The sequence below is a fragment of the Abramis brama genome, assembly GCF_963993115.1.
Source record: "Abramis brama genome assembly, chromosome: 5".
NCBI classification, from domain to species: Eukaryota; Metazoa; Chordata; class Actinopteri; order Cypriniformes; family Leuciscidae; genus Abramis; species Abramis brama.
The window spans coordinates 48,355,488-48,381,219 of NC_139967.1; the positions used below are offsets into that span (position 1 = coordinate 48,355,488).

At 37.9% G+C, this 25,732-nt stretch overlaps 1 protein-coding gene across 3 annotated transcripts in view; it reads right to left on the reverse strand.

The window, feature by feature from the left end:
• The window catches only part of astn2 (astrotactin 2), a 445,829-nt gene that overhangs the window by 139,709 nt on the left and 280,388 nt on the right, over nt 1-25,732 (reverse strand). For all 3 annotated transcript variants that reach the window (XM_084114345.1, XM_084114344.1, XM_084114346.1), the window contains one exon: nt 12,025-12,175. In XM_084114345.1, the coding sequence (XP_083970471.1) occupies nt 12,025-12,175 (151 nt within the window). The remainder of the gene's footprint in view (nt 1-12,024; nt 12,176-25,732) is intronic.

A 25,732-nucleotide genomic window follows, 5' to 3' on the forward strand; every position in this document is an offset into this window, starting at 1 on the left:
CCACATTTAACCTTGCTTTTACTGTAAAATACTGCAAGAATGTTGAAAGCAAACCATATCGCACTGCTGAATGGCAATGGCTGGCAACTTTCATACTTTTTCCCCCCAGTCAATGCAATAATTTTACATTAGACAATGACTAATGTTTGACATTTCATTCTATATACACTGAATTGCATATTATACACATCACTCATAACACCCTGATGAAAAGCGAAGTGGTTGCTATCTTTATAATGGAATTTTTTCAAATAAATTAGCAACATTTTAGAACATAAGAATGATAATTAATCAGCAAACCATTTTAGAAGAAAAAAAAGCAACAGCAAAATAAAACAACAAATAGAGCATCATTATTCTGATCAGTGTTCTTATTTATACACAGCTGACTTTGGAGAAAATAAGCTTAGAAATTAAATTAGCAGTTCAGTCTTAAATCTGATAATACCTTGCAATCTCTTTTCGTATTTGAAATCTTATAAAATTATTTTCATTGACTGCAATAAGCTATGCAAGTCATACAATAGCTTATGGATTAATAATAACCCTTACAAATACCGTTAGTTAGTTAGTTAGTTAGTTAGTTAGTTAGTTCGATCGTTCGTTCGTTCGTTTGTTCCAATTTACCACTTGTAAAAAAAGTATGTCACTATATGAATCATATCAGTCTACGCGATGAGTTATTCGTGGAGCGCCATTAATAGAGAGATTAAGAGAACAAAATAAAAAATGTCTTTCAGCACATTCCTAAAGCGCTGATGTAAAACGCTCAATGGTCGCCTATAAAAGACGAGCGGTCGTGATCTCCACCAGAACAGAAGGCAGAGATGAGAGAAATGAAGGAGTACAGAAACCTCTGTGGCTCAGTCTGTGTTTACTCTCATTAGTCAATCTAATCACCTCCAGGTTTTTAATTAGACACTGTGCAATTTAAGCAGCTGCCGTCATCTTAATGAATGCGTGTCCCTCATTATTAATCTCTGGAATTACACGCGTGACCTAATAAAGCTGTTCTGGAGTGACGTTTGACCTGCGGTTCGATGGAGCTTTTCAAGAGTGGCACAGACAGACAGTCCCAGTGGTTAAAAGATCTGTTTTATAATATGCTTCTGCACTATTGCTCCCAAAAGAAGCGTCTTGTATTAATAAAGAATGAGTCAAAAATTGTCATTTAACCACCTTCATGTCTTTACATGCCAATCTAATGGCGCTTTTCCACTACACAGTACCAGCTCGCCTCGGCTCGGCTCGACTCGGCTTTGTTTGGTTTTCCACTGTGTAAAAGTTGTAATTGTACCTGCTTCCAGGTACTTTTTTTCGTACCACCTCCGGCGAGGTTCTAAGCGGGCTGAGGCGATACTAAAATGTGACGTGAAAACAAGGCAGACTGCTGATTGGTCAGAGAGAATCGTCACTATTCACTGCGTCATCATTGCACGCGCCAGACGGAGTATCCTGAATAAAAAACAGCAAAAACAAAAACAAAAACAGCATACACTCGATTTCCTCCATTGTCCTGTGTGTGTGGGTAGCGGGTGTGTCTCGCGTCTCGCGTAAAAGATTAAGTCACGGCAGATTCCTGCGGCGTCGCTATGACGACCAGGTACTATTGTGGAGGTACTATCTGCAATGGAAAACGGAGCGAAAAGCGAGCCGAGCCGAGCCGAGGCGAGTCGAGTCGAGTCGAGTTGAGCTGGTACTGGTAATGGAAAAGCGCCAAAAAATAGAAACTCAAACCGACACGTTTCTGCAAACATTAAAGGCAATTCGAGCCAAAACCTGACAACGAGAGAGACTTGTGGACAGAAGTGACACAAAAGATTATGGGAAGGAAAATGACTCTAAAAGCTGTTTTGTTATTTTGTCCCCATTGCTCCTCGCCTCAGATTAGAGATGATATCTGCTGCATATAATACTGTGGCTCTCGCATTCATTAAACTATTAAAGGAGCGGAAATTGAAATGGCAACCTTTTGTGGAATATCTCATATTGTGCACAGCTCTGCCGATTGTGTGAGTTTAGACCTCTTTTCATTGGTTTAATGTGCGCATGACATGCCAATTTCTTTGTTCCTGGCATTCAGATCTCAACTTGACCTTATCAGATGGTGCCAAAACAGCAAAACGGGACAAAAAAGGAGGAATTTATGATACAGAGAATGACTGCAGGATATCATTAAGGACACTAACAACTGAGAGTGTGCTTTTATTGTTGTATTTATTTTTTTATTGGAAGGGATCCATTCCAGAATGGATTTTTAATGGTTAAAAATTATTTTAGTAATCAAAAAGCATGTCTAATTAAATTAAATTAATTATGAAATTTATACAATTTAACATCTATTTATTTAAAGTTAAAAAAATAGAAAATGTTTAGGGCCCTATGATTTTAGGCTTCTGAAGGGAAGACCTTTGAGTCTCTGTGTGTAACAAATGATAGTTTTCATAATATTATTAATAATTATTGAATTAATTTTTCCCTGTAGTCTAAATGGCAAACCCCCCCACCCACCAAAAAAATAAAATAAATAAATAAAATAAAATAAATGAAATGAAATGAAATAACAAATTTTGAATGGATCTGAAGAAGCAGATTTCTTGCTCACTGAGTTGTATAGTCATTGCAGAAGGGATTGTTGGTCAAAACTAGCCAGACAAACCCTGATGTGATGGGAGACACAAATCTCCGAGTGGAACTGAAATAATCTAATGTGCAGCTGCTCAATTAGCTGTACAAGAACAATCACTGCACAAATCTGTTATTTTGTGATGTCTGTGGTGCTGAAGACAGGGCTGGTTCCCAGCATGCATCACAGCATGAATAATTCATGCACATTATGGCTTACTGTTTTACTGTGTTAGTTGTTGCTCTTTTCAGTCTTGAGTTATGCCATGTTATGTTCATATTTTTGCCTTGGTGGCCTATTGATATCCTATAGATAAAATTATGGTAATAAACTGAGATCAAAATAAATGATCTTTCCGGTAATAATTTCTATGAAGACCATGCTTATAATGAATTATAGCTCCTAATATTACTATTTTATAAATACATTTATAAAGACTCATTAAGACCGATACTGCATTATAAGAACAGTTATAGTAACATTTATATATATTTTTTATAATTACTTTTGCTTTTCAATGTGTTTGCTCATAATCCGTTACACACCTCATGAATGTATTGATGCAACCTGCATTGCTATAATGTTATTATATTATAGTTACAATGACTTTAGTAATTATAGTTTTAGTAATTCAGAATTCAGAAAAAGTGAATATCTCGTTATTAATAGCCGTGTTGTGTTCTTATAAATACTTATTGTGAGTGATAATGAAGTTACTAACCAATATAAATGCATCATTGATGGCTTTAAGTAAAGTGAAAACTTAGGATGCAGTTTTCCTAAAGCAAGTGTTTAGAAATCATGAAGATGTGGTTTTTACACATTTGAAGTTGTTTACTTGTAAATGTAACTAATGAACAATAATTCCTTAAAAAATAAAAATAAAAATCATTAATACAACCAGTTGAAAAAAATAATTCTTTTTTTTAATGTTACATACTAGCAAAACACTGCAACAATATTTTTAAAAGTATAATTCCAAACTGCTTTAAGCAATATGGATATGACTGATGAGATATTTAACAAATCAATTACCATTCATGAATGCAAACATTAGTCAAAAATTGGTACAACAAACAAGTGTTTCTGGAGCTATTTTATAAATTTATAAATCAGTGTGTAATGGATTATGACCATGCACATCGAATAAGCAAATGCATGACATAAGAAATTATAAGAAATATTATAAATGTAACTGCAGTATAGGTCTTAATGAGCCTTTATAAATATATTTATAGAATATCAATACTTATAAATAAGTATAAATGGGGCTATAATTCATTATAAGCATGGACTTCATAGAAAGTGTTACCATGTTTTCTTCTGTAGGTGGTGTGTGTGTGTTTCCATCAGTCTGAGGGTCAAACCATCATTTAAAGCATGTATTATGCTGCTGTTCCTTATACATTTAACTAACTCCAATGACATGCCAACAGGGATTTTTACACTTTTTTTTATTCCGTACAAAAAGTCCTCCACAATAACGATTCCACATGTGTTGCTCTCTGTCGTCTCATTAATTTTCATACGTCCTTTCAATCAGCATACGTCCTTTCTTCTTGCTCTTCATCTCGTTCCACGTTTCTTCCATGTCCACTCCTCCTGTTCTGCTCATCATTCATCCGTCTCTCGGTCACCTCTTCACAGGTCTGGAAGCTTCTTCTCTCTCTATGCTAATGGCCCAGGAGGGAGCCGTCGCCTCAGTGTAATGGTTTGGACACACCTGGCTTGAACTCCAGGGAGGAAATTCAAATGACGAACACACAAGCTGTTTCATTTGCAGCAGAGATAGATAAAGACACTTGAAAGAATACATGCCTTCAAAAACTAAACAGAACCGACACACGGAAGAAAAAGGTCCCTGCGTGTGAATAAATGTGCCTTCTTAATGCTTTACAAAGGAATTTGATGAAAATCAACCCAGCGTGGACTTTTTTAACATAGAAAACACAACACGCGCACACAAACCCCCTAAGGGTCTAACAAAGTGAGGGAAAAAATGCCTCAGGCTAAAATCTAGCATGATATTTACAGTATTGTCCTTTCTAGTAGCCACACTTTCGCAGTAGCAGTTCTACATTAACATGAGAAGTGTTTAGTGTGACGTCACACTACTGTCAAACTGTTCTCTAAGCAATGCTGGGTGATGTCACTTCTTGTTGACGTTCAAAGTATTGTCAAACAAAACAGAGGCTAGCCCGACCCTCCCTCCTCCTCATCCCGTCCCGTCCCCGTCCCGTAAATTTAGTCATGTGACGCATATTGTACCAATAGATATTCATGTTTATACCAGTATTGTGCCAGTTATGTGCTATTCACTTTCACACTGTTGCTGAAAATATTCTACATTACACACTCTTCATATCACAGTCCTGCAAAGATGACAGAATTTACTCACATTTGCTCTCCTGCGGCAATACATGAGAGCAGTCGCGTTATAGACCAAACATATGGTGACTGCGTGCAACCTGGACCGCATCAGTGGATGGTGAGGTATTTTACTAAATAAAATTATCCTGTCAGAAAAATTGGGCGATAACTTCATTATTTATTTATTATATGATCTTTTGTGGGGTTTTACGCATGCACAGTAAAGGTGAATTTAGCATTTTTCAAAAGTTTCTCATCCGCACTGAAACATTGGAAAACGCCTGAAAAAGCTAGTGTGGACGGAGAGCGTTTATAAACGAAAACGCCGTTTTCAAATGTATCCGGATTAATGTAGACGTAGCCTTAGGCTCAGTGAGGTGAAAAACTGAACATGATGGAGGAAACCGAATGTCTTTCTCATCTACAGGACGAACAAATCGCTTGTTTGCACTCGTTTGAAAACAGATGAAAAATAGGCTTCTCAACCTCTTTCTGTGATTCTTTCAGTCAACAAGGGACAAAAAAAGCAATAAATGAATCAGACGGAGAAATTGTTGGCTATTGGAAAGAGGCCTTTTCCTGGTAGAACATTTTAATAAGATCACCACACTGGCAAGAGCTCGGCCTTCACAACTCAGCCTGGAATAAACTCGGACAATCTTATTAGTTGTTCTTCATGTATATTTCATTTCTGAGAGGTCCTTGCTGAAAACTTTCCTTCCAAAATAAATAATGGATTTCACCGTTCAAATTATGTTCTCGGAGCAGTATGCACTTGTTGAAAATTGTCAAAAAAATTGCAGTGGCTACACAGAAAGTGTAATAAAGCTCTCCCGAAACATCATGTTGTTATAGAGACAGCTCTCATCTGTGGACGCCCACTCCTGGAGAACGCTGGAGAAGATTATCAAACATGAATCATCATCATTCATACCCTGCTTCTCTCCAGAGGACGGAACTGAACAGCTTTTATATTCATTTCATTTCTATATTAATTTGTTTTGTATTTAAACACTTCTTTTGACATCATCACAAGGACTTGTTTTGTCACAAGAGCTGACGTGTGGTTGAAGATGAGATTACTTGCTTGTTCAGTGTAAGACCACTAATCTTTCTTTGTCTTTCAGGTTTGTTCTTTGAGCTTTTGGAGTGATCTAGAAATACAAATAATGCACTTTTGAAAGGTCTTTTTGTAAATCTACCCGAGGCAAACTTTCGTTTAAAAGCATAATTAGAATGGAAACCCCACTTTTAAGTTTGACCGTATTTTCATTTTCGGTCAAATTGTCTTGTGAATGGGAGTGCTTGGGGCACGACTATGACGGCATCAAAAATCACTATTTTTAAAACACTAAGAAGGCTCGACACAACATGAAACTTTGCTGGAAGTATCACCAGGAGCTCTACACATGAACTCCAGCATTGAGAACATTGTTTGTGAACACAGAGTTTACTAAAAAGAAAGATTTTGAACAACTCACTGTAGCTGTGTGTCCACCGGCATTCTGACAGTCAAAAATAGCCGATCTCCGAATGCAACGTAACAGGGAGGAGAGTAAAGATGGAAAGCTCCTAAAGCTTAGTTCCATATAAATTCACGGATAATTAGTTGTTTTGTCGTTAGTGAAAATCAATATTGACCTTGTATTTGAAAAAGGATCCTCATATAAGAAGCAATACTAAAATTCAGAGTCAGTTCATTCGCATTCGGAGATCGACTATTTTTGACTGTCAAAATGCCGGCGGACACACAGCTACAGTGAGTTGATCAAAACCTTTCTTTTCTTACTTCAAAAGGAAACTTATAAATATGTACTTAAGTCTTACTTACAATTGTTTTTTTACTCACTTAAGTTCAATTAATTGCATTAAACTATACTGTTTATTATTCAATGTATAATATGCATTTTTATTTAATTGTAAATAACATTCAGTTAAGTGCCTGAAAACATTACATTCAGTTTGCACTCAAGTATATTTTTTAAGGTATTCTTTTAGTAATAAGTATTCTTTTAAACAAATGCAAAAGTGTACTTCTTTTTCCCCAGGATATGTTTGCAAATTAAGATCTACTTAATTATACTTGCCATCAGCAACTATGAAGTGCATGTTTAATTTTTCTTTTTAATGACTGTGCTATTTCACTACTAAAATATTTATTATTAATCACTTTCCCCATTGCTCGCATGCCACTGATTTTTATGGTGCATGTGCTTTGTCTTGTTTTTTTGTCTTGTTTTTAATTATTTTTTATTATTTTGTTGTGTTTTTTTGTATTATTATTTTTTTTACTTTTTTTATTATTTTGCAGAGGAGTCTATGGCTTACTTTCAAAGTCCCCACTATTTTCTGGGTGAAAAAAATAAAAACTGTCCAGGTGATGTTTAGTCTCCTTTGACTGATATGTAAGAGAGAAAAAAAAAATCAGTACCTGCACATTAATGTCACATCTCTTTCTCAGAGCAAGCATTCGTACGTCTGTAATTTAGCAGCAAATATCTGAGAAGAGTGAAGGGACGGCTAAATGCATGAAGGATTTTGAGTCTGGGTCGCCATTACAGAGTGGTTGCAAGACGAGCATTTGTAAAGAAAGCATTTGTAATCTTGCCAAGCATTGAATGTGGTCTGTCTTATAAAAACACAGCATGTCCTAAAACAATCAGCACTGCACTTTTAGGGCATTTGCAGCAATTGCTGCTTAATCCTTTTAAGGGTTCACTTCACCTCTATTACTGAGAGTGTGGAGAAGTGGCAGAGGAAGGTAAAGCTCTGAAAGTTCTCGATGTCACTGAAGCTGAAGAGAGTAAAACACAAGCCAGAGTGGCATCATGACCTCGGCCCGGGTCAAGAGATCCAGAAATGAATCCACTCCAGCCAGCAGTTAGAAGGAAATTGTATCGCTGTACGCGAGTGTCATACGCGGAGTTATACACTTACAGGAGTTGGATGTGTATGAAGTTTTTTATAGATGCATTTAAGCTAGACCAGACTACAAGGGAATTGTAAAAACATTATTTGAATGTTGTATCAAATTTTAACACATTTGTGAAATGCTGTATAGGGCAAAACTGGGAGAAAAAATGTGTTTTTCAAAAAAATATATATATAAAAAAAAAAAATATATATATATATATATATATATATTTGACCATTAATTGAGCAACAGATTTTGTCTGAAAATAAATCATAAAAGTGATTTGTTTTGTTTAAAAATCATATAAATGTATGAGGTCGCAAGGTGGGCCACACGGAGTTAAACCAGCATGAGGCAAAATACATCAATACTTTAAATTCCCCTTGTAGTGAAAATCCAGCTTTTAATGTTGTTTATGTGTCTATGTGGTGTTTTTAATATGCTTTAAGACAAAGCATGTGCAAATTCATAAGTCGACTCCATTGCTGAGTATTTTCTCCTTAAAACTGCAGTGAACCAAAGACAGTCTCAAAAACACGCTTTGAAATCGCTGGTGTTTCTGACGTCACAAACTACCTTGTAACCAATCAGATCAGCGTGTGATCGTCAACCAGTGGATCTCTGAGCTGAGTGAGTGGAGGCGGGGATTCTTTGACAAAGATTGTTTTAGTAACTCAGTAGCCTATGTATTTGAATAATGTTTAAATGGTGTAATATTGGTGAATTTGATTATGTACTTATCCATTTTCTTGCGAGTGCCGTCAAGATTACTCTCTGGTGCTGTGCACTCGCCGCGAGACTCCGCCCACACACTGTTCTGACTGGCTGTGGGTTTTGATTGATTTTGACGCATCTCGCAGTCGCATCGCGTCTAGTGTGGACAGACAAATTATTTGTCGCTGGAATCTTATCGCATCGCGTCTGGTTAGGACACGGTGTTAAGGTCAGCCTTAAAGGGACACTCCACCTCTGGAAATATGAATGTGTATTTAAATTGGGTCATTTAGGTAGAAGAAATGTGAAATTATTTTTGAATTTGGAGCTTTCTAGACTGAGAAAAGCCAGAAAATGTATTTTTGGCTTATGTGGATGAAAGACAACAACTCCCAGAATGCACTTGCTTCGCTGCTCTACGAGGCCACTCCCAAGTCACGCCTACCGGTAAGAGAGGGCAGTTGTAAACAATAAAGCTAAGCTAAGTTACTAGTCTCCGTGAGTCTGCCCGGGTTTTTGAGATCGCATATCGCACAAAATGTCCGGGATTCGGCTTTTGCGTTCTACAGTCGCCATTCATTGTGTTTACTGTGGCGAGCAGGACGAGACTAGGGCCGCGGGAGAACGACGCGAGGCCGGTGGCATGATTACTGATGACCGACACCTGTGAGGCACCGGTCTCGTATCTCTCACGGAGGAGCGGGTATTTTCTTAGCAATGGTAAAACGCACATCAACCGATCACGCCACCGGCCTCGCGTCTTTCTCCCGCGGCCCTAGCCTCGTCCTGCTCGCCACAGTAAACATGATGAATGGCGACTGTAGAACGCAAAAGCGGTGGCGTGATTACTGATGAGCGGCGCCTGTGAGACGCGCCGGTCTCGTGGGCTATCTCTCATTGAGGAGCGGGTTTTTTCTTAGCAATGGTAAAACGCACATCAACCGATCACTTGTTTAGCGTTCATGTAAACACTACATTCAAATTCACCAATCGGACTGAATTCAGTTAGACTGAAACAAAAGGTGTGCATGTAAACAATGAATGGCGACCGTAGAAAGCAAAGCCGAATCCCGGACATTTTGGACGATCTCGACGGCCGGACATGCAGGTTTCTGCCGGTGAAATCAAACGCACTGGCACTGATCTGTGATAGGTCTGTTAGCGCATTAGGTCCAACCCCCTATGGGCGGGTTTGAAAGGGTGGGAACTAGTGCTTGTAGTCTCAACAGAAACCCCCCCCTCTTACACTTCCTCCGACAATGACGCAAAATGACGATTTTTGCGTCATTGTGGGAGGAAGTGTAAAGAGGCAAATACAGATTTCTCTCGTCTCAGCGGAAAATGAGAAAATGTTGCACGACCATTCAATAGTATGACTGGGTTTCTAACAATGCAAAGCTTAATGCAAATGGGTGGAGTGTCCCTTTAACCAAGATACTGTCAAACAATGGATACCAGTCTTACTGTAGACTACATTACCTAAAAGTGCACTTCAGTGTGTTAAGAAAGTGCATTCTCTTTAAGTACACTTAAGTGGCTTTTTATTTCAATAATAGTATATTATCTGCAAGTACAGTATTAATACTTTTAAAATTCGAAAAGTGCACTACTAGTGTACATGCAATGCAATTAAGCATATTTCAAAAATTAATCAGGTTTGATATCCATGATGTCACGAAACACGCGAGAACCAATCATTTTTTGTGTCAAATATGACACTTGTTTCATTACAAAAGAAAAGAGTGATTAGGACATTCCTCAAAATGTGACCTTTTGTGTTGCACGGAGGAAATGGGTTCGGAACGAGTGAAAGATAAGAGCATTTTCATTTTTGGCTGAACTATTCTTTTAAAGCACTGCAACTGATCAGATTGCAAAATCAGTGTCAGACTTTTATTCCTAATAAAAGTGTGAGTGATTAAAGCCCATCCTGCTGTACATGATTGATTCATCCATCAGCTCAGAGAGCGGTGAGCTCATCAATTTCCTTGCTTTATGAGTAGAGCTCGTCTCCCAAAAAAGCCATTAACCGCATTTCCTTGTTCTCATTTCCCTTCCTTTTAATCTGCACATGTAACACGAGACAAACTTATCTGCCTGTAATGAGACGTATTTGCTGTTCTCCTCGAATGAAAGCTCGAGAGCAGCTACAACACACGCTCTTGACGGCAGTCAGTCATATGGTGCGTTCAAGTCCTCCTGGGAAGTTCGTACGTACGAGGTGGGAAGTCGTGTTTACGACGGCAGGCGTGTTACGACGTTCAAGTCACTTTTGTTGGAGTAAGATGGCGATTTATTTTCTCTTAATTAATTACACACAAATACAGTAAGGTTCTTAAACTCTTGAAAATGAAGAACAAAGAAATGTGCATCCGGTGTACTTTGTTTTTTTAATGTTTTTAATTAATTTATGAAGCCACTGCCAACTTTATCGTTACATGTTGCATTGTTATATTATAATACCATCATATCCTGTGCAGGCAATCAGCTTAATGCGCTGTAAATAGAAAAGCCTGACATTTATATTCCGATTTATATTCCGCCATGTTTCTCACTGACACACCCACAACTCGTAAAGATTGTGGCTTAAAGAAAATCCCGAGCTCCCCACTCGTATTTACGAAATTGTGTTCATGTGCGTTCAACTCGTAAATACAATCTATACGAGATGACTTGAACACACCAATATAACAGGGGTGTGTTTCCCAAAAGCCTTGTTAGCCAACTATGTTCGCAAGTTCCGTTGTTATCAGCAGTTCAACCAGTCTGTGTTTCCCGAAACCATCGTTCCAACGAACATTCGCAAACAGCATCGCAGAGTTGTGTGTTTGAGCTACAGATATCCTGTGGTTAGAAGCAGAGTTTCTAGTTTGCATGACATGTGGACTCAATAAATCCTGATCTTGAGCAAAATAAGCAAGCTGACATTCAGTACAACCTGTGTCTTTTATTTAGAATACATACAAATGTAATTTACGTCTTTTAGTTTGTCAAGAGATTTAAAGCGTAGTTTTTGAAGAGTGCGCATGTGTGAGCGAGCTCTAGAGAGTAAGAAAGAGCCTATGATTGAATCTGGAAATAAAGCAAAATAACTGAGAAAAATGAGAAATAGTCCTCAGATGCCATGTCTGTAATTTATAGCAAAACATCTTGCGTTAATTCGATCTCAGACAGTTTCATTAAAAGTAGTTATTTCTCCACCACGTGACGTCATAAACAAACGTGGTTGAACAACCAATTTGCTTCGTGAAACAGTCGTGACTAGCTAGATGATTTCTTCAATGATGGATCGTATATGGTAGTGAAGCAGCGAGTTACGTCGTTGTATGGGACACACACCCCTGACCGATTATTACACCGATGTTCCAGTGGATGATCTGTGGTCACCATGGCAACTCACCATGCAGCCAGTAGAGTCCATCCTTCTGTCTGAAACACATTTGAAGTTTTTCCGGCATCCTCCGTTGTCTTTGGAACAATCCCTCACTGGACCGAACGACGCAAGCAGATCGTCCACCGTCTCGAAATATGTGGACATGATGCCCTCCTCCCTACAGGGCAAACACAGGAGATAAACACAACATTTTAACATCACAACAGTTTATCATCTTTAAGTACAATATCAATCTAAGAACAGATTGCACATGTAGACTGCTCACCAACATTGCGTTTATTTGATCAAAAATACAGTAAAAATAGTAAAATATTATTACAATGTAAAGTTTCTATGTGAATATATAGTAAAATGTAATTTATTCCTGTGATCAAAGCTGAATTTTCAGCATCATTACTCCAGTCTTCAGTGTCACATGATCCTTCAGAAATCATTCTAATATGATGATTTGCTGCTCGAGAAACATTATTATCAATGTTGAATTCAGTTGCTTCATATTTTTGTGGAATTTGTGATGCATTTCTTCTCTACACAATTATTTGATTAATAGAATGTTCAAAAGAAGTTCCCTTTCAAGGGAACTCGCGTTGTGTCGAGATTGACGCTATGGGAACGCTTTGCTCATAGAGTCAGGTCTCTCAACTGAGGTTGTTGAGACCATTCTACAGTCCAGAGCTCCCTCCACGAGGAAACTTTATGCCCTGAAGTGGAGAGTATTCACTTCTTGGTGTAGTGACCGTCGGTTGGACCCAGTTAACTGCCCAGTTGGTACAGTGCTGGAGTTCCTGCAGGACCGGTTCACTGCAGGTCTGACCCCGTCCACTTTAAAGGTTTATGTGGTGGCCATAGGTGCTTACCACATTCCTTTGGGTGGAATGTCTGTGGGGAAAGACCCCTTGGTATCTCGTTTCCTTCGTGGCACTTTGAGGCTGAGGCCTGCAGTTCGCTCTAGGGTGCCTCCATGGGATTTGTCCATTGCTCTGCAAGGCCTTTCCCTGGCCCCTTTTGAGCCTATTGAGGAGGTTCCGGAGAAGTTCCTGACACTGAAAGCTATGTTCCTTCTAGCTATTTCTTCTCTTAAGAGAATAGGGGATCTTCAAGCACTGTCGGTTGCTCCGTCATGCTTAGAGTTTGCACCTGGTATGGTCAAAGCTTTCCTGCATCCAAGACCGGGTTACATCCCTAAGGTCCCCACTAATGTTGCCAGGCCTATTATTCTGCAGGCCTTCTGTCCTCCTCCTTTTCAAAATGCAGACCAGGAAAGAAACAATTTGCTTTGCCCAGTTCGGGCATTAGACGCTTATGTCCACAGAGCTGCCCTGTGGCGTAGAACTGACCAATTGTTTGTGTGCTTTGGGTCCCCTAACAAGGGATCCCCAGTGTCTAAGCAAAGAATGAGCAAGTGGGTGGTTGAGGCTATTTCGCTTGCTTATGAAGCGGCCGGGCAGCCTTCTTCTATGGCTGTCCGGTCGCACTCTACAAGGAGTATGGCAGCCTCCAAGGCCCTTATTTCAGGAGTTTCTCTCCAGGACGTGTGTGATGCGGCAGGCTGGTCCTCACCGCACACCTTTGTCAGGTTTTACTCCTTGGACCTGGACTCTACACCAGGGTCTCAGGTCCTGTCATCCTAGTGCTGCTCTACATGATTTCACACAGGACAGACACTTGTAGCTATGGTGGCGTTGGTATAGACGTTCCCATAGCATCAATCTCGACGCAACGCGAGTTCCCTTGAAAGGGAACGCCTCGGTTACGACTGTAACCTCGGTTCCCTGAAGAGGGAACGAGCGTTGCGTCACCTTGCCATATCTCCTTCATGCCTGTCAGCTGTTACTTCAGACTTTACGAAGCTGCCGTTCTCTGTTTTCAAGCAGGCTTTATAGTTTCCTGGTACGTGACGTCACCCGCATCTGACGTTCCGCCACGCCATTGGACTGATTTTACATGTGCTTCAAGACATCATCACGCAAAGCGTTCCCATAGCGTCAATCTCGAAGCAACACTCGTTCCCTCTTCAGGGAACCGAGGTTACAGTCGTAACCGAGGCGATTTCTTTTTTTTAGTTTGAAAGTGATCTTTTGTAACATTGTAAATGTTTCTTGAGCAGCAAATCAGCATATGGTTTCTGAAGGATCATGTGACACTGACGACTGGAGTAATGATGCTGAAAATTCAGCTTTGCCATTAAAATAGATAACAAATTTTTTTTCACAATATTACTGTTTCTACTGTAATGAGTGTATTCTCAGACATTAAAAAAGTAGGATGTGAACATTTGCAGTACGAACAAAGCTTTCAAAAAAAACTTTCAAAGCTTCAGCTGACGGCCAGAATCTGCACAACAGCCTTTAGTCTGAGAGCAGGACACACTCGAAACCTGTTTGTTTTGTGACTGACACAGACATGTAATTTGTTCCTATCCATCTCTATTTTTCAGTGAGGATGGAGCTGAAAGTGCAAGGTCACAGAGAGAGTTTGTGCTTTGTTGTTGCCAAGACATCTGGCAAACCTCTGCAGTGATCTACAGTTTTGTGATTGTGACAATCACACTTTATAACAAACAATAAATAAATCCAACTGTCAGTTTCATTTATAAACTCTGTAAAGTAGAAGAAATTGATCATACAAGTCAACACAAAGCAAAACTACACAGATGCAGGCATTTTGATTCACTTATGCTGCACTTTGTTGTCCCTTTGTACAGCCGAAACAAACTTTATTGCATCATTTTCCTGTTATCACTGTAAAGCTGCTTTGAAACAATCCGTATTGTAAAAAGCACTGTATTAATAAAGCTGACTTGACTTGACTTTTGGCTTAACGTATATTATGTAAGGTTACACTTTTATTTGATAGTCCACTTCAGTAATGTATTGTTCAACTACATGTCAACTAACTCTCATTAGAGTATTAGTAGACTGTTTGTTTAATGTCTGATAACACTGTATTTTGATGCTCCTCAACAGATATTCTACTGATTAAAAGTAACTTTGCAACTATGTCAACTTATTCTACTAACCCAAACCCTACTAATACTCTAATGAGAGTTAGTTAATATGTAGTTGCAAATGAATGAGAGTTAGTTGACTTATTTGTTACTTACGGTTAGTAGAATGTCTATCGGAATAAAGCATAACCTTCTGCAATTATGTAAAAACGTTCTCTAATATTCTGTGCCTGGAGGTGTTCCCTCAACACACTGTCACCTTATGAGACAGTTTTGCATTACTTTTTTATTGAAACAATTTCTTACCTTTAGGAGATACATTAAAACAATTGCAACAATAACTTTTGAATGTAATGTCTAATTGAATGTAAATAAAGCATTGTTAATACTTAAGTTGTGAGTTATTTATTTACATGGCAATAATAGTAATAATAATAATATTACTAGGTTGGTTAAAGCATCATTTTGGTCAAATAACCCAACAGATTAGTTCTTTGTAACCCAATTTATTGGGTAAAACTAGTTACCTAATTTATTGGGTTAAAATAACCCAACAATAGGTCGGTGCTATATCAACCCACCATTGGGTTAGCTGTTGGGTCGTTTTTAACCCAACTTTTTTAAGTGAGTACTCACATGCAAAGCATAATGGGAGCTGCAAATCTCAGTAATGCGATATTAATTGGCTTCAATTGTTTTTAAACAATTCAACTGAAAATATTTAGTAAAAATAACATTATTTTAATCACAAATCTAAGAATAACATGCTTGCAACTAATTTACTTTAATGAAATGATTAGGCTTACTTATTGTGAGGAAAATATTAAATATTATTACACCATTTTATACGCTTTTATAGACGCAGTTGTCAGTTGTCAGGCATTTGCTGTAATTAAAGGTTCAATTTATTCTTGAGCAGCACAGATTTATTTTTTTATTATTTTTTTTTGTACAGATTTAATATATTAATCTATTACACAAGTTCTGTGGCTCTTTGGTTTATGACTTGGGTCAGCAGCCATCCAGAACACTAGAGTGCTAACAATAGAATAGAATAGAATAGAATAGAATAGAATAGAATAGAATAGAATATATTTTATTGTCCCATCTCTGGGAAATTCATCTTGGACAACAATGGAATAGAATGGAATGGAATAGAATAGAATAGAATAGAATAGAATAGAATAGAATAGAATAGAATAGAATAGAATAGAATAGAATAGAATATATTTTATTGTCCCATCTCTGGGAAATTCATCTTGAACAACAATGGAATGGAATAGAATAGAATAGAATAGAATAGAATAGAATAGAATAGAATAGAATAGAATAGAATAGAATTTATTGTCCTATCTCTGGGAAATTCATCTTGAACAACAATGGAATAAAATAGAATAGAATAGAATAGAATAGAATAGAATAGAATAGAATAGAATAGAATAGAATAGAATTTATTGTCCCATCTTTGGGAAATTCATCTTGGACAACAATGGATCAATGGATCTATGGACCTCAGAAAAAAATAAAAATAAAAAAATAAATAAATCAATTTGCCAACCAACTGCTGAACAAAGACTGTGTTTCAGTTGTTAGTAGAGATTCAGCAATGTGACTCATACTGTGTCCTTGAATTAGTCTCATTCAAAACCTTGCAAGTAACAGAGCCAGCTGAATGCTTTTCGATTCAATGCATGCTGAGATTCACATTCCTGGTGAGTGCTCTTTATTTCAATAGCACCTCAAGCTAAAGTCTCATGTTTCTTATTAATGACAGTATTTTCTGTGAACTTAGACAAAGGCACTACAACATAAGCAGCAAAGACATTAATTGGAGGTTAACCTGAGGTCATGTAACATATAAATGTCTGCTGATCAGACACATGTTGAATGACACCGGCTTGTGAACGATAAAAGATATGCTTCCAGTGCCGTCCACTACATCTGCTGATTCTCTGCTCACACAAAAACAGCATGAATAGAGACAAATTAGTCTCAGTGGAGAAACAAAACGCAAAAACAAAACCGTGGCTGAATATTTTACATGTCAGGTGGATTCTTCATATACTGTACAAGTGGCTGTTTCTAAACCACAAAAAGCTGCAAATTGGAACGTTAAACAGTAAAAGTCTGGCTTTCGAAAAGAGAGAAACAGTTAATAGAAGTTTGCAAGAGATATCTAAATATCTCTAAATAAGAGAAACAAACAGAAAGCTTTTGAAATTGTCATACAGCAACTGCACTGACATTTTTTTTTTATGCTTCTATGAAACCTTTTTTATTTAGATATTGCTAATTAATTATTATAGTAAATACATAAAAATGGCAAGTAACATATTTTTAAATAAAACATGATTTTTTTTTTTTAAGTAGAAAGACTGAAATGGTATGTTCTTATAAAGCACACTCCAATAATCTGATTTACAACTTTGATATATATATATATATATATATATATATATATATATATATATATATATATATATATATATAATAAGGGTAACACTTTGCAATACGATTTCACTAGTTAACAATAATAGTTAACAATACTTAATACACACTGAACTAACAAACATTTTTATTATCTGATATTAAAGGAGAAGTTCACTTTCAAAAAAACTTTTGCTGATAATTTACTCACCCCCATGTCATCCAAGATGTCCATGTCTTTCTTTCTTCAGTCGCAAAGAAATTAAGGTTTTTGATGAAAACATTCCAGGATTTCCCCCCATGTAATGGATTCTATTGGGACCCAAACGGTAGAAGGTCCAAATGACAGTTTAAATGCAGCTTCAAAGGGCTTTAAACGATACCAGACGATGAATAAGGGTCTTATCTAGCGAAACGATCGGTCATTTCCAAAATAAATAAAAAAGTTTAAGTTTTATAAGCACAAACGCTCGCCTTGCTCTGTTCTGTGATGCGCGTTCGTGACGTCACGTAATACGCAATTACGTTGAAAAGGTCACGCTTGACGCGTTTACAAATGTGCGGAAGGAGGACCATATACACATTTTCAAATGTATTTGTGTCAGTTTATCGTTTAAAATGCCCATTTCGTGTGCGTATCCTGGGTGTTTTAATATTAAAAAGCCAAAAAGAACATTTTCTTCAGGACAGAAATTTTTCAAGCGTGACCTTTTCAACGTAATTGCGTATTACGTGACGTCACGAACGCGCATCACAGAACAGAGCAAGGCGAGCGTTTGTGCTTATAAAACTTAAACTTTTTTATTTATTTTGGAAATGACCGATCGTTTCGCTAGATAAGACCCTTATTCATCGTCTGGTATCGTTTAAAGCCCTTTGAAGCTGCACTTAAACTGTCATTTGGACCTTCTACCGTTTGGGTCCCAATAGAATCCATTACATGGGGGGAAATCCTGGAATGTTTTCATCAAAAACCTTAATTTCTTTGCGACTGAAGAAAGAAAGACATGGACATCTTGGATGACATGGGGGTGAGTAAATTATCAGCAAAAGTTTTTTTGAAAGTGAACTTCTCCTTTAACAAATTTTGATAAGAAAAAATGCTGTAAAAAAATATTGGGTAACACCTTATTCTAAGGTGATGTAGTTACACGTTACTACATGTACTTACTAGAGTATTAATTCATAATTACAAGTAAATTACACTAAACCAAACCCTAACCCTAACCGTAACTCTATAGTACATGTAGTTCATTAATATTATTCAGTACGTATCTGAGTGTAACTACGTCACCTTAAATTAAAGTGTAATCAAATATTTCTCATTGTTAGTTCATGTTATGCATGATTTAATGTCATGTCATGCATAAACCCTTAAATGCATGAATGTTTCACCAATCATTTTTACATATTCGGGTCTTTAGAGTTTTCATGAGATTCATGGACAAATGATTTTACTGTAGTTTGATGAAGTAATGCTTTTGAAGTTTCACACATGCATGTGTCTGTTCACGTGCGGCTTCATCTGCACACAGTCAAGTCAAGTCACCTTCATTTAAACAGTGCTTTTAACAATATAGATTGTTTCAAAGCAGCTTCACAGTGATAATAGGAAATTAAAGTAACAGAGATTTATTGGCTTTACAGCAGCTCCAGAAAAGTTATCACCCAGCTAATGTTAGTTTTGATTGATTCACTTCCATTGCAAAGATCATTAGTTATTAACTTAGGGGCCGCTAACACGACACCATTCTAACAGAAAACCCTTAAAGCAACACTAAAGCACTTTTCCTCTTCGGTCCCCCTACAGGTTGGAAGTGGAATTGTCCATTACCGCTGTTGTAAATAATTTAGCCTACAGTCACACACACGCTCGCTGTTTATCCAGCACCGGCTTTGGAATGAACGATGTCCACAGACAAGGTAGAGTATGATGCATGATTTTATGAAAGTATGATGTATTGGGCCATCAGAAACAAAGAAAAACAAAATAATGACTATTGTAACGCTTGCTGTAAATCAAGTCAAATTTGTAGTTTTCTCATGTCTCATTCGAACTACAGAAACGCGACCCGATCTGGCAAACTTGCATAGTGCGGTTATAGCAGATATAGGGCCGCAAATGAATGCAGAAGTGCCTTTCGCCCTGTTACGACTTGATGAACCACTGAAACGATTTTGGAAACATTATTTTAAGATAAAAAATAATCTTTAGTGTTGCTTTAACGCGCTCCAGCCAGCTCATCTGCACAACAACAGTGCCTGGCAGCTCGAGAACGCAAACCTTGAAATTGGTTCAAAGGTGCAAGCATTGATTTTTTTTAAGAAAAAACATTATCATCTCCGTGTAAACTTCAAAAACGCGAATCTGTGAAAACGCTGGCGGCGTGCACATGCAATGGCGTCCCACAGTGGAACATATGGGTTAATAATGAGCGTGTCTCTGGCTGTCTCTGTAGAGCAGGTGGACGTCCACAACCGGGATTATTAGCAGTCCTCACAGGACAAAGCCTCCAAACTTCCCCTAACAAGACTGAGCATGATTTCTCATGGCAAGGGCACTGGCATCGCCCACAGCCTGCCTTCTCGCATTACATGTCACCCTAACAAGCTCTGCAGACACACACACACACACAGCATTACAGCTGCGCCTGGACACCAGCCTTAACAAGCGGTTACAGCTGATTCCAACATGATTCTGTGTTAAACACAGATACACACATGATAACTGATCTTGTTGTTGATCAATAGAATATTTCACATGAACTACAAGGGCGAATCTCATAAAACCAGGTAGTCACCAAAAAAGTTTAATTTACTAGATCACTCGTCATTTTATGGTATCTATGATGTACTGAACATTGACTCCTGACCAAATACTATTCACCCATCATTCACTACATGATGTTTTATTAACAAAGTTTGGGAGGAGCACGTTCAGATAATCAAAGCTAATTAAACACCTGTGGAGCACATTCAAATAATCAACCCAATCAACGAATTAAGAGATTCGCAGAGATTCTACAGCAGACTTACCTCCGTCCGTTCCCTCTCCTCACTTCTAGTCCTGACTACTCTTACAATAACTGGGGGGAATACTCTGGGTTCGGGCAAACAATTCCCATCTCGGATCCCTCCCCCCAGACAGCATGCCAAATACCATAATCTTTACTCTGTTTAAAGGAACATGCTGACTTTTTGGGACTTCAGCTTATTCACTGTATCCCCCAGAGTTAGATAAGTCCATACACACCCTTCTCATCTCCGTGCGTGCCGTAACTCTGTCTGACGCACCCACTGCTAGCCTAGCTTAGCACAAAGACTGGAGGTAAACGGCTCCAGCTAGCATACTGCTAGTGATACTGCTCCCAATAAGTGACAAAATAACGCCAACATTTTTTTATTTACATGATGTGATTTGTATAGTAACAGCGTTTACAAATAACAATAATATAGATCCCAGTATGTATACGGTTAGAAGATGGCTGTGTCTCATGTGACCTTGTTATTTGTACACGCTGTGACTATACAAATCACAACATGTAAATAGGAAACTGTTGGCGTTGTCACTTATTGGGATCAGTATCACTAGCAGTATGCTAGCTGGAGCCGTTTACCTCCAGTCTTTGTGCTAAGCTAGGCTAGCAGTGGGTGCGTCAGAGTTACGGCACGCACGGAGATGAGAAGGGTATGTATGGACTTATCTAACTCTGGGGGACATGGTGAATAAGCTTAAGTCACAAAAAGTCGGCGTGTTCCTTTAATTTGATGTAAGTGTGAACTACTTTTGCGTACTAGTCCTAGGTCTTTAGCCCGATCGGAACCAAACCAGTGCAGTACAATTCTCTGGATTCTCTAGATCAATAATTATCAAACACATGTTGAACTTTACCCTTTGGATAGCTATAACAGGGTCATTTAGACAATGGACGTGGCAAAACATATACTTGAAAGCCTATAACTCCTAAATGAAAACTCAAAACTTTACGAAAATGGGTGAGCACATGCGACATATGATTGTAAACAAGCATGCAAACTTTTATGGAGATCGGACCATAGGTGGCGCTGTAACTGTTAAAAAGCTTTGAAAACCATATATTTCCTATGGTAAATTGCCTGTATTGGCTGTAAATGGTCTGTTCCATCTATGATGTCAGTGGTTACAAGCTTGCTAAATAAAACGTAATGTATTTGAATGCTTATGTGCTTAAAGACCTTAAACGCTTGAACCCCGATAAATGCTGCTTGCAGCTTTAATTTTAATTGATCTAGTTTACTATAACTGAACTTGTTTCACTCTTTAGATGATGGTGACTGTGCCGACTCGTTTGGATCATGTACATATATTCAAATTTGTTTATTATTAGGATAAACTAATGTGGATTGCTGTCAAGATTAACTGATTTGTGTTGATAACATGTTTTGTTTTTTAGTAAAGCAAAAATATTGCTTGTGTCCGAAGAAGTTCACTGGAACTGAAACGTGTCTATGTCCTCTCTGTACAGAGCACTTTCATTTGCACATATTAACTAATACAAAATATTTTGGATTTTTGTGGATAAATGGGAGTGAGCAGTTTTTCCTATTTTTGATTGATTTTGAGTCACTTGTAATGACAACATCCAATCCCCCTAATAATATTTGTGAAAAATAATTTCATACCAATTAAGGACATAACCATTTTTAATTTTGTATTACTGCAATGAATTTAAAAATCTATAAGCAGAATCACTCGGAGTGATGGGAAATAAAAACGGATGTTTGAATACATACAGTATTGAAAATTTGGAGGGTAAATGTAGTTTGTCGATGGATGGATAGATAGATATTGTTACTGTAGATGATCAAATATCGATAATAATCAGAATCATTTCTAGCACCGAACTCCAACAGAAGAGATATTTCATATGTGAGGCAGTTATGCTGCTGGGAGCTAATTACAGTTTTCAGTGTGATCTAAAGTTGATGAACAATTTTTGGATTGTCGCCCTTATAGCAGTGGATATGAAACAGGTGAAATATTATTAACGGGATAATTCCTTTGAAATTTTGCTGATTCAATGAGGGGCCACAGTGGCTCTAAGATGAAAGCCATTTGTCTTGTGATGCATAGGAGGCTGATATTGCCGTGGCATTTCATAACTGTGCTCGCTATTGACAATTTTAATCATTCTCACCCGCCCCGTTCCTGTGATGTCTTAACTGAATTCCTCTATGACAGCTGGCGAGCACGTCAACATCGCGGCAGTTCAGATTGCATTCTAATGCATGCTCGCACAAATAAACACCTGCCAGGAGACCTGCAGAAATGAAAGAATTGCTTTTTCCCGTTGTCTGGACTTCAGGAGAAATGTGAGCTTTATGTGAGTGGGTTGAAAGGGGTGATGGATGACTGTAAGCCTGTACCACATGTGGAGAGCAGAACCCTGCAGAGCGATTGTGTAATTAATGTGAAGCCTGAATTATTGATGGATGCTGGCGAGGGCAAAGCTGCAGCCCCTCCTCTGAAAGGTGGGCGGCTGAGAATAACAAAGGTCAAGGGTCACATACACTCAGGTGTTTCACCGACCTGAACCTCGATAACATAAACCATCATAGCACCGCAAAGCAAGCAGTGAGAATGTCAAAATGTTGAGAAATGCATGAAGTCAGTGACATCTAGACATATTTCAAATGTCAGTGACATCTATTAGACATATTTATTTTTTTGGTGGATGTGGTCCTTAAATCACATTATTACATATTGCTATTAGACAATATATCTCACGATAATGAATAAACATGGCAGGCCTATTTAAATTGCACTTAAAAAATACAACAAATAATTCTTATTCGATTTTTAGAATGCATGTTAAGAATACTTCCATCAGCCAGTTAAAATTTACAACACTGCATGTATTTCTGCGTCAAAGACACATGCACACACTGATGCAAACAAGCCCAACACAGATGAGAAGAATAGGGGAACGAGTGAAGGAGACGTGATGGATGAAAATGCACATTCACTCTTCACGTTATCTGGAAATCCCTTAAACAAAGAAAGCTGCCACACAGCAAGAGAATCAGTCCTGTATTTGAATCCTTAATATGGTTACATTCACATTCAGTTTAGATAATTATGGGAGTGACAACTGCATTCTACAGACTCACACCTGTGACTTTTCAGGACTTGCCTTTGGAAATGAATGGCTTCTGGCCTGCAGTGTGACGTTTGTTTGTAAGCAATGGATAGACGGCTTCAGGGAGAAATGCAAGTGTTGTTGATTCAGCATTTGCTCAAGGTCTGTATATGAATCATAGCCTTTGTAGTGCCAAGTAAAAATGATTATTGCACAACAGTCAACACTAGTGGTGTATAATTTAGCCATCCCTGATCCCGAAACTCTCCCCGAGTAGAATAATCAATCCTAAATAGCCAAAACAGTATCTCCAGGATCATCGATTTATTCAGGAAAGAATTGCAAATAATTCATTCCATTCATGTTTATTTGCATAGCGCTTTTCACAATACAAATGGTCCCACGGCGGATTTACAGAGAAACCGCTAATGAGAGAGCCAATGCAAACTGGGGGGATGGATGGATGGATGGATGGATGGATGGATGGATGGATGGATGGATGGATGGATGGATGGATGGACTGATTGATGGATGGATGGACTGGTGGACTGATGGATGGATGGGTGGACTGATGGATGGATGGATGGGTGGATGGATGGATGGATGGATGGATGAACTGGTGGACTGATGGATGGATGGATGGATGGATGGATTGAGTGACTGGTTGATTGATTGATGGATGGATGAACTGATTGATTGTTGGATGGATTTATAGATGGATGGATTGACTGGTTAATAGATTGATGGATGGATGGACTGATTTTTTTTTTTTTTTATTTTTATTTTTTTTGAAAAACAGGGGAAGAGTATTAGATTTATATTGCAGTATTTGCCTCTTTTCACAGCAAGTTAAAGTGTTAACAATCATTCTCACACTCGTGCACAAGAAGAGACCATTATAGTGATGAATGCTCCTCTCAGTGAATCTAGAGTCCCCCTCTTATTTCAAATCAGCTTTTTTTCTTCGTGGATGCACATACACATTTGATTTAGGATTAGGATTAGATAATATTGTATAATAATGCAGCAGATTAAGGTTTCCACTGTTAGAGCTTTGGAGCCCTGAAAAGTGTGGGGCTCAATAATTGTCTTTTTAAACTCATTTTTCAAGTTATTTTTATGTAATAACATCTGATGATAATGATCATTAGATTATAAAGGCATAATTTTAGCTAGTTTGGCACATAAGGACTTCTCCCAGTAAGTCAGATCATTATAAGTCTGACATCTGAGTTTGTGACAGACACAGTATTGTTTCCTTAGTTCTGTTTTGTGATACACTCAAGTTGTGCAGGGGACGAGAGCTTTTCAACTGTTATTACGATAACATTTTTATGGAGCAGATTTGCCGGTAATTTATTCTGTATGAGAGTGGCATTTCCAGAGGGCGTTGGTGAATGGGGTTGATGAGGGTCACAGGCTGGGCTAATGGGAATGCAGACATGATGTGGCCCCAGTTTGACACATTCACTGATGGAAAGGTCTGCAATATCAGTGCCAGTAATCCATTCCCTTTTAAAGTTAATTAAAGACAAACATTTTAATGGCTTCTGGCATTGTTGAGGTAGCCTCTCATATGAGAGCATAGTTGAAGGGATATTCAACTTAAACGTGTCAAAGGAATTAAAATATGCTTGACCTGTTCATATATAAGAGTTCGCTAGAACTTCTTCCACACTACAAACTTCCAGATGGTAAAATTGCTGCATGGCTACTATTGTAGAGGAAGCATTTGTGCAATCAAGGTGCTGTTCAAATCACTTTTCAGGAGCAGATGTTTCCTTGATTTCAATCAACATGTGATTTGATGCACCATGCCATTTACTAGAAACAACATATGAAGCTGCAAGAAGAAATATGAGGGCAAGCCCTGAGGGCAAGCCCTGATAACGCAACACAGCTGAAATAAAACACTGAATATATACCAAGGTAAAAATGAGCTCAGTTCAGCATGCTAAGAAGCTCAACCTACTACAATTTTGTATATTTATGAAAAATTCTTATTTTATTTTTCCTTGTATAAAAAAAAAAAGTAAGTAGTTTTATAAATAATCTAAATTCCACCAACATGCAGTCATTTCTGATCCACACATGCATTTAAGGGGGTTTAAGTAACACATGCATCGATGGTTCCATGAATAACCTTTAAAATCCATGGAAACTTTTCACTGCAAAAAGGTTATTTACAGTAAAAAAATAATCTTCAGATTATTAGAAAAGA